At 37.0% G+C, this 16,681-nt stretch overlaps 3 protein-coding genes across 3 annotated transcripts; 1 reads left to right on the top strand and 2 right to left on the bottom strand.

Annotated features, from left to right (window-relative positions):
* Positions 1 to 3,327: 3,327 nt before the first annotated feature.
* Positions 3,328 to 5,132, bottom strand: LOC112006216 (probable xyloglucan 6-xylosyltransferase 3). Its single transcript, XM_024038514.2, has one exon. The coding sequence runs from the start codon at positions 4,876 to 4,878 to the stop codon at positions 3,514 to 3,516; it is 1,365 nt and encodes a 454-aa protein (XP_023894282.2). The 5' UTR covers positions 4,879 to 5,132; the 3' UTR covers positions 3,328 to 3,513.
* A 2,322-nt stretch (positions 5,133 to 7,454) lies between these two features.
* On the bottom strand, positions 7,455 to 9,027 carry LOC112006214 (probable xyloglucan 6-xylosyltransferase 3). The gene has a single exon (XM_024038512.2). The coding sequence runs from the start codon at positions 8,847 to 8,849 to the stop codon at positions 7,647 to 7,649; it is 1,203 nt and encodes a 400-aa protein (XP_023894280.2). The 5' UTR covers positions 8,850 to 9,027; the 3' UTR covers positions 7,455 to 7,646.
* Positions 9,028 to 11,461: 2,434 nt separating this feature from the next.
* On the top strand, positions 11,462 to 12,370 carry LOC136067977 (uncharacterized). Its single transcript, XM_065774510.1, has 2 exons — positions 11,462 to 11,566; positions 11,627 to 12,370. The coding sequence occupies exons 1-2, from the start codon at positions 11,462 to 11,464 to the stop codon at positions 12,368 to 12,370; spliced, it is 849 nt and encodes a 282-aa protein (XP_065630582.1).
* The last annotated feature ends 4,311 nt before the right edge of the window (positions 12,371 to 16,681 follow it).

The following is a 16,681-nucleotide window of genomic DNA, read 5'->3' as shown; positions in this document are numbered from 1 at the left end:
AGGAATGGATGGTACTTCTGAGGTTCTTGAATCCTTGGACGAATGGGAGCAAATCCAATCCCCATTTCCCAAACTCCCTCCCACAAGTGTGGAACAAGATATGGTAGTTACTAGAGACAATAACTACCTCAACGATAACCATGAAGGCCTACAACAAGAAGTACCTCAGGTATTGGACCCTGAACTTGAAGCCACTCAAGACCCAGTTCCTGAATCAAGTTCTTCATCATCAGTGTCATCGAATTCTGGAGGTGATGAGGAAAATGGAAGGTTGTCACAACCCCAAGTGGCTAATGATAAGGAGGGGTTTGAGCTTTCGTTTGGAGATTCTGAGAGCTGAGGTCTCCAAGGTGGCTTGTAGAGTTTGGAATTGTGCAGCATGTGCCAGGGGGTTTTGGTCGATTGCATCGGTGACTGGAGTGGCAGCCGCGGTGTTGCTGTCATTCTTGTATGTCCGGGTGCAAAGGTGGCGTCAAGTTCTGTACAAAGAGAGCAAGGATCGTCTCATCAGAGAGAAAGATGAAGTTCTTTCCTAAAAGCTTAATAGTTTAAGACTACTTTTTATTAAAAAAAAAAAATTATAGTAAAATCTAGTGAAGTTTCATGAGTTGTAGATTTGGATTCCTGAGTTTATCGAGGGTATGATTCTAGATTTCTTGTATCAAAATTGTTTCGAGTTTTTGGGCTCATGTATGAATTAATGAATCAATTAAGGGAGAATTCTACTTATATCAGACCTTAAGAACTACCTGTGCTAACCATGATGTTTTAAGTAATTAAGCACTGCAACTAAAGCTTGCCAACTGTTGAAACTAAAATTGAAAATTCTAGGGGTTGTGATCTCAGTTCTACTGCTTATGCCTCATGAACATGGAAGGAGGTTTATTGGATTCTAGCAATATTATAACGTCAACAATGTCTTGTCCATTTTTAAAACTGAACTACCCTGCAACTTGCACCTGTAAAACAGGTATGCGCTAGCATGTAATAGTACTTGCTCTGTATTTTGCAAGGGTGAGGCTGTTTATATGTCAATAACATAAAAACAAAACTTTATTCCTTAACTTGTCAAGTGCTGATTGAAGTAACATTACTTTTTTTCCTCGATCTACCAATCAAAATGGGTTATGTCAGCTATTACGAAAAATGTTTTCCGTGATAGAGTAGAGATACATGGGCTCGGAATCAAGCAACGCAGTAAATTCCTGCATATCTAGGCAGACGTATCTATGTAATTGTTCATATCATTAATTAATTATTATGTTACACGCATTACATTGTCTGTGCGATTCAGTATGCTTGTTCTAACTATAATTCAATTTAATATGCCCTGCAGAAGATCAGCCAGCTCCTGCTCCACATTGCGCAGATGAATGAAGCATTCTCAGAACGCCGCAGGGTTCCTGTGTTCCAAATTGGTTGATTGACCGTTCAGCTTCAGCAAAGCAGATGTTAATTGAGGATCTGCCTCTTACCTTCTCCATGATAGTGTTATGTGATGAACTCGGCATCTTCTTGTGCATTAGAAAATGGGAAGAGAGACATGCATATAATTGAATAGATGTTTATAACAGATAGGTGACTGCACCATATTATTCATAATTATATGTAAATGAGAATGTTTTATTCATGTGTCTGGCTAATTCTGTTCTAATGATGCTTATGGCATAAGCCAGCAATACCATAAATTCCTTCTACATTATCTTTGTCACTCTCTGCTCCCTCAATATGTCCACTTTTAAGACAATTTTATTTCAAACAAGCAGACCATGATAGAGCTCATCTGAGCATGCTCATTAGAACGAAAACAATTTATTTCAAAACAGGCATACTTTCCTGTTCTGATTTATTTGCGTAGGAAGGACGGGAAAATGTAAATATGCAGTAATAATAAGGTTCCAAACAACAACAACAACAAGCCTAAATCCCAAATTTTTTGAGTCGGTTATGGGTTGTCAATAGATTAGTTAGGAATAATAAGATTCCGAAAGATTCAGAAAAATAAAAAAGTGATGATGGCACAACTGTATTATTAGCCACAGGAAACAACAATATGAACTCTAACCTGACCCATTGTACAATGATAAAAAGAGTTTTCCTTGTTAAACAGAATTTCCCTCCAAACCAATTTGGATATTACTTCTTCCAACGCATTACATGATGACTCAAATGGGCGTCCACATACACACACACCCTACTCTTTGTCTCTTACAATGGAGGAGGTACCATTTGAGCCAAAACTCATGGGAAAAAAAAAAAGATAAATAGATTTTGATGATTGCTCATGTAACTTGATATCAATTAGTAAAATTCCTAATGTCGACTGCAAAGTGATGCTAAATCAATAAAACGGGGAAACTCAAACCTATCCAATTCTGCTCTAACAAATGGGTGACCAGTCAAAAAGTGAACTGTGTCTCATATATTACATTAAACCTGTGAACAAGAATCAAATTCCTATCAAGAAAACAACAACATTAACTCTGCTTTACTAAACAGGATGTTTGGCAACAAAGAAACAGGGTAGCAGATAATAAAACCAATGTAAGAATGTTGAGGTCTCATTGACTAGATAAGATCAGAAATTATTCATTTACTCTGGTAAATGCAACTATGAAGCACAGTTATGAAATGATAAAGGTAGCAATCAGCTAGGAGAAAATTATACACATTAAATGCTTTAGGAGGGTGATAGGAGAATGGCTGGACAATATGAAGAAATTTAAGGTCTTAGAGATACGACCATATTGACATGATAAAATTTTGTAGCAGAGAATTTCTTGCTTTTGCTACAAGTCCAGAAATACAATTTCTTGGAACACTACTAATCCAAGAGGAACCAGATATACACCATATTTATTTATACAGAATTCCAGATACTGAACTTTCACAAGTCCAGAAACTAAGCAGGAAAAGAAGATTTAGCAACCATGTTCTCCATCTAAAATTAGCAGCCAATTTTAACAGTTACATAAAAAATCACAACTGTAACACAAATCTAACTTTCTAATAACCTCACACCAAAGCAGGTACAGATGCACAACCAAGGGCCAGTATGCAGACATTACAGAATGAGAAAAGCTCAAATACTAGTTGTGTTGAAAAACTGATGCAGACGTTGTAAACTATTATCATTGTTCATTTCAACAAAGTACAAACCTAAATTTCTAAACCATAAACAAAGCAATATGCTTTCCTGTTCCGTTCAATGCAACTATTAAACACTGTTAATGCTCAACTTCTATAAACAGTAAGTAAAGGAATATGCCGCACGTCTTTATCAACAACACTCACTTTCAATTGTGCTAACTGAAAAACAAAGCAACGTAAACAAAAACTGTGTCTCTGTGGATTCCACTTTCAATAGCAGTTTTACAACAACAACAAAACGAAAGAAGAAAGCCACTAATTCAGATATCAAATGGTGTTGAAAACAGCAGTAATCTGACAAGATTATATCAGAACACCATGAACGTATCAATGACAAGAAAAATCAGTCACTCACAGTTATGATCAACTGTGTCCATTCGTTGAATGCCGAATATCAAACTGGTCAACAATCTCTAAAGGAGTAGTAGTCTCATTCCTAATCCTCCTGATCTTAGGACTCAACAAACCTCTATGCCTAAAACCATACAACTTGAGCACTTGATTATCTGCAAAATTGTATGCCCTCTCCATACTACTCAAGCACCTCTCCACCGCATAATCCCCGTAACTCCCACAAGGCTTACAACCCACAAAATGTGTCACAAACGGCCACCTCTCATCCCCCAAACCCGGATGATACTTCTCCATCATCTCCTCATACCTATCCACCAACCCGGCCCAATACCCGTGCAAATAGTAAGAATTCTCTACAAACACCTTATCCATCCACTCATCCTTCCTCGAAATCAACAAGTATATCAATGCAGACTGATCGTCCGCCTCAAAAGCTGGCCTACCCTTCAAATTCGCCGTCAAAATCTTCCCGGCCTCGTCTCTAACAGCCCCCTTAGGCCCCATTGGAGCCCAAGCATCAAGCAAATCCAAAGACCACTGACAATTCCTAAACAAAAAACTCCCAGTATTCAAAGCAATCCAAGACTTCTGATCAAATAACAAATCCGGGTACCCATGAATCACTAAATTATGATTCACATACTTCTTCAATGGAAGCTCAAACACCATATCTGTGAACAATGCATCACTATCCATCCACCAAATCCACTCAACTTCAGGGTGAGACAACATCAACCTCCTAATCAATGGCAATTTTGCCCAATACCCAGCTAGCTCCTTATCCAAATGGGCCAAATTGTACACAATTTCAATCCCATGAAGCCTACAATAATCAATCTTGTTCTTTATAGCCTTCAAAAGATAATGATCCCCAATTGGGTTATCACAAGGTTTTGGTGGAGACCCAGTTACCAACAAAACCCTAGCTTTCCCATTCACATGGTTTGGGAACTCGGGGTTCTTCGCAAGCCACTCTTTCCTCTCCAAATCCCAGTTCGCAATTCTGGGTCCGAGTGTGTACGTGACGTTCGGGTTGATCTCCGGTTCGGGCGGGTCGTTCGGGTCGAACGGCTCGTCGTCGGAACGGATCTCGTCGAGGATCCGCTTCGTCTCCTCGGCGATCTTCTGGGCGTCGAGGTCGCCGTCGGAGCTTCCGGTTAGGTTTCCGATTCCGATCGTGCCACGCAGGACGAGAATGGTGATGAAGCCGCACAGAAGGGTGAGTTTCAAGTTGTTGAACGTTTTCTTTATCTGCCTGCCACGTGGCGCCGCCGCCGCCGCCGCCGAACGGCCTCTGGTAGCGGTGGTGGGTAACGGAGTCGCCGCCGCCACCGTGGAGGAGCGTTTTAAGGCGGTGAATGGGTCTTGGCCCATTTTGGGGTTTTATTAGTGTTTAATTGGTGAATGATTATTCTTTGAGTTTTAAATAAATGTGTAATGTGATGATGGGTGAGTTGTGAAGGAAAAATGTGTTTTCAATGATTTTGAAATTCTTGAAAACGTGAGGGGATGCTCTCTGATTGTGGGGGACTTGACTAGGTCATGGTGTTGGAAAATGGCTGCATTGAGAAAACCATTGTTTGGAAAAAAAAAATAATTTTGGTAATGTTTTTGGTATTTCCTTTCATGGAAAATGTAGGTAATTAGATTTTGGTATTGCAAGGAAAAGCATCCTTTTACACAAACAATATACCATTATTTTTAGATAGAGTTTCAATCTAAAGTTCATGCATGATTATTGTTTATCATCAGACTTTTTATTTGATAGCAAGAAATTTTTCTAGTTGAGAGCTAATTGAAATTCACAACACAACTATTATATCTAATTTCATAATTTGTTGATTTGTGCAATTATGAATGATTGACACTTTCTGTCCGTTACTAATTATATGAGCCGTCAAGTATCATCAACCACTCATAGTCACTCAAGATGTTAATATATGGACGTGTTTGTGGAGAGATTGAAATGGTGCAGATGATGTGTTTGATTTATTATAGTACAGCTGTTATTTGACTCTCTGTTTATTTTTCTAATTAAATAAGGCAATGAAAAAGAAATGAAAGAAAATGAAAGTCTTTAATTTGTCTTGGTAGTACGTATTATTTATTGCTTGATTAATAAATGAAAAGGGGGAATTACTTTTAGTTTTCTTCACCAAAAAAATTGATTTTTATCTCTCTTTCCTTACAAAAAGTGAACTAAATGAAATATAAATAATTCAATATAAGAGTTAAGACCGATCTTTTTCTTGCCTTTATAAAAACCTTATGCATAATAGGTTAGTTAATGAAATTAGACATTTTTCTATCCTTATGAAAAGAAAACAAAAAACAAAAAAAAAACTTAAAAAAAAGATTTAATTAGAACAAATTTGGTGCCTTTATAAATTCTCCGGCATATTAAACTCAACTAATGATGATTAGTATCAACTTTCTTCTACTTTGATATTGCTTAATCATGCCACATTCACTTTAGCTTTTGGCAATGTGAATCCACGTATAATCCCACCAGTAACTCTTTAAATAATGTAACAATAACATAATAATAATAACCACCTTTTTCTTTGATGCAAAAACCTTATTTTTTAGGTAGCAGAACGGTTGTGAAATGTGAACACAAGACAACCTCAGATGCGATTTGACTACACTACATCATTGTCATTATAATATTAGCAAGATCCTTAGGACAATTCCTGAAACCATGTGCAAAACAAAGGTCTGCTGCATAGTTTATTATGGCAAAGATCTCATGGTTCAAGGAATCAAGGCAGCTAAGATACACTGCCTCAGCTCTTGTTCAAGGCAAGGCATCATGGTTTATGGTAAAGCTGTGCATTACCATCTCCTAGGAAAAGACCACATTGTGTTCCTTGTTCTGTCCAATAGTATTATTGACATGCCATTTTGGTTCAAATTGCTGAGGACAGGTTAGAATGTTTGACTCTTGGAAATTTAAGGAGCCTCACTTTGTGATTTGCAAGGACCCTCAGAAATAGTATTCAACTATCTGATTTTGACTCTTGAGTGCATAAGAAAAGGTGCATCCAGAACCAGGCCATGCAATGATCAAACACTTTGAATTACACAAACATAAATGTAGTTACAGGATTCAATTTTCAAAGAGCAGTTATGCATTCAAAAAATTACCTAAAAAACAGTCACCAGATCAAATCACAAGAAAAAGTGGTTACTCATGATTTCATCCACTACTGCCTCTAAGTACAAAGGGCCTTTTAATGTTCCTTAATCATGCCACTTTCACTTTTAGTTTTAACAATGTGATTCACGCATGATCCTACCATTAACTCTTCAACAATGTTACAACGCAAGGATAAGTTTGTGTTTGGATTAGGATTTTTTGCTCGAAGTTGGCATAAGTATACTTATAACTAAAAATATGTGAGAGTTTAAAAAGTTGTACATAAACAAATAAACTAACAAGCGAAGTAGAAAAAGCTAGTCTAAAGATTCTAATCGCACTTTGTGCATCCATTGCCTTGGAAAAGATCACTTTGTGTGCCTTTTGCTGCCCTTCTGTATTGAAATGCCATTTTTAGCATTTTTTTCCCTTGTGGATGGCTGTTTTTTAAATTAAATTTAAATATATTTTTAAATTCTAGAACACAAGACAGGACCAATTTAGATCTGTATAGGCAAATTGCTATCAGGATCGATCGATTGGTTGACTCTTGGAAATTTGGAGTCTCCCTTTGTGTTTTGCAAGTTGCAACCTCTTAAAAGTATTCAACAATCTAATTTTGAGTGCATATTGAAAGGCTACATATAGACCCAACATAACAGTGAAAGGCCATACAATGATAAAACACTATTGAATCACACATTACCTAAACATAAGTGTAGCAACAGAGTCATTTCTATAGTTGCAGGATTCAATTTTCAAAAGCAGTTTTTATAAAGACATAAAGGCCAACGGTTATGTATTCAAAAAATTACCAAAAAGGATGTAGCATTGGAATTAACAGTGATATGCCAAAGTTAAATATACATGACCCTGTGTTAAGAATAACAACAATAACCTTAGTCCCAAAATTTTAGAGTCGGGTATAAATGCTTAACAAATTAATCAAGGTCAGTCACATGTATTCACCCTCGGTATATCAAGCACAAGAAGAATAGGTTACTCATGATTTTGATCTGCTATTGCGTCCAAGCACAAGACACCTTATGTCAATCTGGTGTACAAACTCCAGAGGCCTTGTTGTCTCATTCCTGATCCTCTTGAGACCAGGACTCAACAACCCTCTATGCTCAAACCCATATAACTTGAGCACTTGATTATCTGCAAAATTGAATGCCCTCTCCATGCTTCTGAAGCACTTCTCAATTGCATAATCAGCATAGCTTCCACAAGGCTTGCAACCCACAAAGTGTGTCACAAATGGCCACCTCTCATCACCAAATCCAGGATGAAACTTCTCCATTATTTTCTCATACCTATCCACCAATCCCACCCAATAACCATGCAAGTAGTATGAGTTCTCCAAAAACACCTTATCCATCCACTGACTCTTCTTTGAACTTAGCAAATATATCAATGCAGATTGATCATCAGCCTCAAATGCTGGCCTTCCTTTCAACTTAGCAGTCAGAACCTTCCCTGCCTCATCACGAATAGGCCCCTTTGGCCCCATTTGAGCCCAAGCATCAAGCAAATCCAAAGACCATTGACAATTCCTCAACAGAAAACTCCCAGTGTTTAATGCAATCCATGACTTTTGGTTAAACAACTCAAGATAACCATGAACAACCAAGTTAGAATTGTTGTACTTGGAAAGTGGAAGCTCAAATATCATATCAGTAAACATAGCATCACTGTCCAGCCACCATATCCACTCAACCTCAGGATGTGACAGCATCAACCTTCGAATCAACGGCAATTTAGCCCAGTACCCAGCAAGCTCCTCGTCCAAAATAGCCATATTATACATAATATCAATGCCATGGATTCTACAATAGTCAATCTTATTCTTTATGAACTTCAAAAGATAGTGATCACCTATTGGAGCATCACAAGGTCCTGGAGGTGACCCAGTTACCAACAAAACCCGAGCTTTGCCATTCACATAGTTGGGGAACTCAGGGTTTTTATTGAGCCAATTGCTTCTCTCTTGGTCCCAGTTGGAGATTTTGGGTCCTAGAGTGTAGGTGAAGCTGGGGTTCCTAATGCCAATGGTTCCACGAAGGAGTAGGATGGTTAAGCAGCCACAGAGGATGGTGATGTTGAGGAGAGCGTAGAAGGTCTTCTTGATCTGAAAGACACGAGCTATACAAGTAAAATATCCATTGCTGCTGCTGGAGCCAGCTTCTTGGGCCATTCTCTGCATAAGTGAGTGCCAACAATGGTTTAAAGTAGTGTGTTTGTTAAGAGTGGTTGATGATGGAGTTGAAAAAAACAAAGTAGAAAAAGCTTAGAGATTATTCATGCAAAAAAAAAAAAAAAAAAAAAAAACAAGAAGAAGAAGAAGAAGAAGAAGCTTAGAGATTGGTAGTTTGTATCTGGTGGAGAAAGAAGTGTTGGGCTGTTTCAAAGTTATTAGCATCTTTTGACTTATAACCCCCAAAACCAAGAAAGATAAATACCTGTTCCACAGGCTTTTACACACAGCTTTACACAAGTCCCATTGGTTTACATTGAAGAAGAAGAAAAAGCTTAGAGATTGGTAGTTTGTATCTGGTGGAGAAAGACGTGTTGGGGTGTTCCAAAGTTATTAGCATCATTTGACTTACCCCCAAAACCAAGAAAGATAAATACCTGTTCCACAGGCTTTTACACACAGCTTTACACAAGTCCCATTGGTTTACATTGAAGAAGAAGAAAAAGCTTAGAGATTGGTAGTTTGTATCTGGTGGAGAAAGACGTGTTGGGGTGTTTCAAAGTTATTAGCATCATTTGACTTACCCCCAAAACCAAGAAAGAAAAATACTCGTTCCACAGGCTTTTACACAGCTTTACACAAGTCCCATTGGTTTACATGGTATTATTAACGTAAATCTTACACTTTTTGCAAATGTAAATACATATACAATATTGTAAACATTTGTTTAATTTACAATATAAATCTTACATTGTAATAACAATGTAAACTAAGAATTTTCCTCAAAATAAATATTATATATAAAAAATGTATTTGATTTCAAATCATCGTGGGTTTCATTTTCAAGCATAACTAAGAAAATTCACTGTACATTTAAGATTTTTCAAAGAAAATGCATGAGGTCTAAATGGAAGAACGGATTTAATTATGCAGCAATGATTAATTTGATTATTTGATATTTGGAGGATGGTCTTAGAACCCACGAGGAATATTGAGCTGATAAAATTCTAGCTATCTCCATTATTTGATTTGTCTCTACCTAAACATCCTTGTTGTTGCTTTGCTAAGGGATCGAATGAGTTGGATTGAACAGGTCAAAGGGGTTCGTTGCATCTTGGAAATAGTTTTTTCAGACTTTAACTTAAAGGGTTTGGGATTTAATTAATATATATCCTTCTAATGTGCCATAGTAATTGGCTTTGTTTATTATTTCATTTCGAGGATCGTTTACTCCATGATGCGATGAAATTAGTGCAGTCTTGATCTATGGAGATTGGAGGAATTTAAAAATAAAAACAAAACAAAACTTCGGACTTGGTGGTTCAAAGCTCATTACCATTTCACCAGTAAATTAATGGAAGTGAATATTTTAAGTTTCACTTTGGAAAAATATTAGATATTTCTGGAGTAAAACGACTCCTCCAGTCCTCTCTCACGCATAAAGAATGTACTAGCATTACATCATAAACTTAATGAAATCTACTATTCTATCAAGAAGCTAATAGATGTACTGATAGTTTGGCGAGATTGGAACCCAGTCAATCTTCTGATTTTGTGTTGTATGATAGTCCGCCTGTGGACTCGTTAGATTTTTATCTTTCGGGTCTAAATGGTGTGTCTTGTATCAAGCTTTGTCCTAAAACTTGTTTGGTTGTTTAGTTTTATTGAGTTTCCCTTCTACCCAAAAAAAAAAAAAAACTAAAAAGGTATCCGGTTAGTGTATTTTTGGTATACTCTACTCTTCTCTTTATTTGCATGCAAGACAACAAGAAGGATAAAAGAAGTTGTAAAAAAGATGTTAAATCATAACAAAGAGGAACACAGTTTTTGCTCAAAAGAGGAGCAAAGTTTGAACTTGGATAATGTTGGGACATTGCAAACTAAATTCACCACTGTTCAAGACCATTGCAATTTGCAACCCCATAACTGCCACTATGAGCCCAAATCACGATCACCAACTACAGCCCAGACCCCCCTTAAGGCTATCTCAACCCAAAAATAAAATCACCACTGCCACCCAAAATTGTGTCGCCATCAGAGCCATTCAAAGCCAGTCAAGGAGAGAGGAGAGCTAAAATAAAAAATAATAAAAAAGAGGTAGAGAACAAGGAGAAGTAGGTGCTGATCACAAGTTATATAATCATTCTATATTAAAAAAAATAAAAAATAAATAAGAAGAAGAAGAAGAAGAAGAAGAAGAAAGAGACAAAAACTGAGAAGAAAATAGGAGAAAAAAATGGTTGTGGTGGGGCAGTGTTATTATTTATTTCTTAATGGAAATGAGAGTCCTCAGTGTCTTGTTTGGCTCACCAATTTAAAAACAGTTGTCAAACTTGGTTTTGTGGTGTTTTCCTAATAAAAGAAAATTATGGAAATTGTTTGGCAATTGCAAGAGGCCACCACAACCTTGGTTCATTTTCTATTTTATTAGATCAAGTCCATATGAATGAGTGAAACCGTAATTGATTGTCTCTCAAAATATTTTTTTTGAAAGCCAAACCAGCATAATTTCATTCATTCAAGTTCAACATATCAAAGTACAATTCATCCACCACTGGAGGCGGAGTGTCTTCCAGCCAATACAAGTCCTCCGAAACATTTTTAGCAAACCTCGCAAGGGCATGGGCCACCATATTTCCTTCCCTTCTAATACTACTTACGTAGACATTGTGCATCCCATTCATAAGACACTTAACATCATCTATAATTATGCCCAGCACAGCCCGGTTTGGGATAGATGAGCCAATATTCTGCATAATGTACGCATTGTCCCCTTCAATTATCAGCTCCAGAAAACCCGCATCANTAATGTCGTTAAGCTCTTTGAGACTTTGTTCGACAAACTTGAGTCCCTAGAGGTTGAGCTGTTTTTTGTCCAAGCTTGGTTCATATGGAACCAGAGAAATACGGTTTTATATGGGGGAAGCTTTAAGGATCCAAAATGGCTCAACAAAAGAGCTAGCGACTACCTAAGGGACTACCAGCAAGCACAGGGGAAACTTGTTATTGATGCAACAACAACAGGGAGAACCATCTGGCAGCCACCACCACAATCGTGCTTCAAGCTTAACTTCGATGCGGCTATCTTTGATGAGCAGAACTGTACGGGTGTTGGTGCAGTGATCCGTAATTACAGAGGTGAGGTGATGGCTGCCATGGCAGCAAAGGGACCGCCAGTGACCACTAGTGATGAAGCAGAAGCATTAGCTTGCAGAAAAGCACTCGAATTCTCAATTGATGCGGGTTTTCTGGAGCTGATAATTGAAGGGGACAATGCGTACATTATGCAGAATATTGGCTCATCTATCCCAAACCGGGCTGTGCTGGGCATAATTATAGATGATGTTAAGTGTCTTATGAATGGGATGCACAATGTCTACGTAAGTAGTATTAGAAGGGAAGGAAATATGGTGGCCCATGCCCTTGCGAGGTTTGCTAAAAATGTTTCGGAGGACTTGTATTGGCTGGAAGACACTCCGCCTCCAGTGGTGGATGAATTGTACTTTGATATGTTGAACTTGAATGAATGAAATTATGCTGGTTTGGCTTTCAAAAAAAATATTTTGAGAGACAATCAATTACGGTTTCACTCATTCATATGGACTTGATCTAATAAAATAGAAAATGAACCAAGGTTGTGGTGGCCTCTTGCAATTGCCAAACAATTTCCATAATTTTCTTTTATTAGGAAAACACCACAAAACCAAGTTTGACAACTGTTTTTAAATTGGTGAGCCAAACAAGACACTGAGGACTCTCATTTCCATTAAGAAATAAATAAATACACTGCCCCACCACAACCATTTTTTTCTCCTATTTTCTTCTCAGTTTTTGTCTCTTTCTTCTTCAGGAAAGTATCTAGCCTTAAGACATTTGAATAATAGTGAGTCTTGATCTTGTATTAGTCTCCACCCTTGCTTAGCAAGCATAGCAAGGTTAAAACTTCTCAAATCTCTAAACCCCATACCCCCATCTTTCTTTGGCTTTGATAAAAAATCCCAGCTCCGCCAATGTATTTTCCTCTCATTGCCCACTTGACCCCACCAAAATTTTGCACACAAAGCATTAAGATCATCACAAAGCGTCAAAGGTAAGAGAAATACCCCCAACGTGTATGTGGGGATTGATTGAGCCACTGCCTTGATTAGCACTTCCTTACCCGCTTTAGATAACATCATCCCCTTCCACCCTTGCAATTTTTTCCAAACCCTATCCTTAAGGAAAGAGAAGGTTTGGTACTTTGCCCATCCAATCAAGGTTGGTAGGCCCAAGTAAGTGTCAAACTTCTCCACCTCCTCCACTCCCAAAGCCGAGGCAATTACTTGTCTTTGGCCAATCGGTGTGTTTTTACTAAAAAATACCGAAGATTTTTGTAAGTTTATAGATTGTCCCGATGCACCTGCATACTTTTGAAGGATCTCAGTAATGGCTGCAACTTCAGTTTGAGATGCCTGGCAAAATAGTAGAGAATCATCTGCAAATAATAAGTTTGTTATTTTTGGTGCACTTCTACAAATAGATACCCCACAAATTCGCCTTTCCATAAATGCTTTTTCCAAAAGAGCAGTAAACCCTTCTGCACACAAAAGAAACAAATATGGTGAAAGAGGGTCGCCTTGGCGAATCCCTCTTGAAGGTTGTAAGTGACCATACGGCTTTCCATTAATCATGATGGAAAAGGAGGGTGAACACACACATTCCATCACCCATTTAATCCACTTTTCTGGAAAGCCCAATTTCACCATCATGCCCTGGAGGAAAGGTCATTCCACCCTGTCATATGCCTTACTAATGTCAAGTTTCAATGCCAAAGTACCTTTTTTTCCTTTTTTCCGAATATTCATAGCATGGAGAGTCTCATAGGCAAGTAATACATTATCTGTAATGAGTCTGCCAGGGACAAATGCACTCTGTGTGGGAGAGATAATATATGGGAGGATCTGTTTCAAACGGTTAGCCAACACCTTGGATATGATTTTATAAATAACATTGCATAGACTAATTGGTCTAAAATCAGACATTTTGCTGGGATTTTTTACTTTAGGAATTAACACAATATTGGTATGGTTAATACCAGGAGTCATGCAGCTAGAATTTAGAAAATCCAACACAGCAGAGACAACATTATCACCCACGACATGCCAAAATTTTTGGTAAAATAGAGGGTTCATACCATCTGGTCCAGGAGCCTTTGTTGGTCCCATCTGGAACAATGCCGCCTTAATTTCATCAGTACTGATATCACTGGTCAGGAACTGCTGCATATCAGGAGTAACCTTGCATGTTACTATGTTTAGACATTCGTCAATCTGGTCACAGGTTCCTGCAGTAAAGAGGTTATCAAAGTACCCAATTGCCACCTCTGCAATGTCTTCTGCTTCCTCCACCCAACAATCTTCAGAGTTTTTAATCCTTTGAATATGGTTTCTTCGTCTCCGTTGTGAAGCTTTGGCATGGAAAAATTTTGTATTTTTATCCCCATGCTTAAGCCAAGAAATTCTAGATCTTTGAGCCCAAAAAATTTCTTGCCTTCGTAATAATTCATCCAAATTTTTTGAGACTTTTAGGAACTCCGCTCTAGACTCCTCTGTGACATCCTCCCTAATCATAATGTCTATCTTTTTTTGAAGCTTTTTTATTTCCTCCCGCTCTAGACTCCTCTCAAAATATTGCCTTGTCTATGAACATTTTAACCTATAGATCAAGGGTTTTACATTTGAACTCACTACTCATTTTAATTTATAGAAAAATAAGAAATTCAATGCTTCATTTTATTGATTGAAGAATTATGCAATTACATTTGATATAAATTAAATGAAAAATTACATGGATTTGATCCTAACTACAATCTAAGAAAGTCCACTCACTTTCTCAAATAAAATAAAATAAAATAAAAAATAAAATAAAATGCATGGCATTAATTTCTAGTTACATTCTAAAAAATGAAAATTGTGGCATATGACTTAGTTTGTGATTTGTGAACCATTGATCTAAAATCAGGTGTTAAATTATGGAGTGTAAAGATGTTTGGTACTCACCCCGTTTGGTGAATCGTTGTTCTAAAATATGGTAGTCATGGTCATGCCATGCAAATATTATCCAAAGATGTGACAAAACATAAAATTTGCATATTATGTTCAATAAAATAGATCAAAGATTAGGATGTTTAAAAAGTTTTGATCATGTTATAAACAATAATATTAGACGGGCATTATGTTCATAGTGGTTCATCCCATATCATCAAAAGTAAACATCATGACATGTACCACATATCTATAGTCATGAATCTATTTGGTGAAAGGATTATGCCTACATGCAAGAGTGGAATTGTAAGTTCTTAATGGCTTTAATCTAGGTGCAACTAGGGGTGTAGCTAGGATTTTTTACTTGGTGGGCTGAGTTACATATTCGTATGTTTGTCATAATTCATAAATGTATTGTATACAAAATGATCAAATTTAAAATATATAATATATCTAAACTCAAATGAGTGTACAAAATTTTCTGATTTGCTATAAACATGTACCAAAATAAAAATATTAAAAATAAAAACTTGGCATCTCCTATAAAAGTTATGCTCAACGTCGATCCTTCATTAAATAAAATTCATTCATTATGAATTCTATAGGACAATTCTTAGCAATTTCTTTTTCAATTCTTTAAAAAAAAAAAAAGAATAAAATCTTATGCCTATGGCAGCCTAAATTCTCTTCTAAAAACAAATTAATGTTAGCACAACTTATCAAGCAACTAGATCCAAATATTAAAAAATAAAATCAGCTAGAGAAAAATTAGCATGATGACAAAAGATCAAATTTGTGGGGGGAAAAAACCTTATAATTTTGAACAATGCACTATGTACATTGCACTTTAACAATTGAATACACAAAGAACACAATGCACTCTTGTATGTTTATAAAATATAAAAAGAAAGGACACAAGCCAGCTAGGCATTTATTATAGGTTTTGGTAAAAGGCTATGTTTTATTTGGGTGGAGGTCTATTAATTTGAGAAACCAACAGTGGGGTGGACTGACTTTACATTGCAGATTTCAAAGGAAAGAAAATTCAAACCATAGACTCGAGCTAATGTTATAAGTGGCTCCGCCCTGGGTGCAACACGTTCTTCCTTCAAACTTGGAATTTGGAAAACACCTTCAGATGGTTTGATTCCTTGGTTTTGATCAAAACTTGGATCAATTAGGCATCACCTCCTTGGATCAAGACTTGGACCAGTGGAGCTTAGACAACAGCTCCATCCTTGAAAGTGTTTTTCAGGTTCTCTTTGAAAATTTTGGTAGTATAACTACATATTCTTGATGATTTGAGATTAGAAATGGATTGAGGACTAAGGAAGTCAAGTTTATGCTGGGGAAGTTATAAACATGAAGTCTTTTGAAGGAGTATAGTACTAGAGTGTCATGATTGACAGAAAGGATTAGCAATCACATAATGGCTATTTCCCAAAAATCTCTCTCAAAGATTTCTATGTGCTTTGCAAATGGGGAGGCCTCCTATATTTATAAAAGGGAACAGCTTGTGTCTAGTGGTCAGTTCCACTTGATACATTGGGATACGGACACGTGTCCACATCGTAACTTGTCCAACGGCTAGTTCCACTGGACACTTTGGGATATGGACACGTGTCTAAGGCTGGCCATTGGACACAAACACCACCCTTTATAAAAAGGGAAGAAGTTTTGGGTTGAGGAGTTAGAGCGAGTTTGAGACTCTCCAAGCCTTGCATCTCACAAAATAAGACAAAATTCACAAGAGTGAGCTTTTTGAGAAAAAAAAAAAAAAAAAAAAAAAAAAAAAAACAAAAAAATGACTTAATTTTA

This window comes from Quercus suber, unplaced genomic scaffold, assembly GCF_002906115.3.
Source record: "Quercus suber isolate HL8 unplaced genomic scaffold, Cork oak 2.0 scaffold_94, whole genome shotgun sequence".
Lineage (NCBI taxonomy): Eukaryota > Viridiplantae > Streptophyta > Magnoliopsida > Fagales > Fagaceae > Quercus > Quercus suber.
Note: the sequence above shows the minus strand (reverse complement) of the source record. Positions and strands in the feature narration are given on the sequence as shown.

What these genes read in the sequence shown, in the direction of transcription:
- LOC112006216 (XM_024038514.2), bottom strand. Translation starts at nt 4,878, where the DNA reads ATGGGCCAAGACCCATTCACCGCCTTAAAACGCTCCTCCACGGTGGCG.
- LOC112006214 (XM_024038512.2), bottom strand. Translation starts at nt 8,849, where the DNA reads ATGCAGAGAATGGCCCAAGAAGCTGGCTCCAGCAGCAGCAATGGATAT.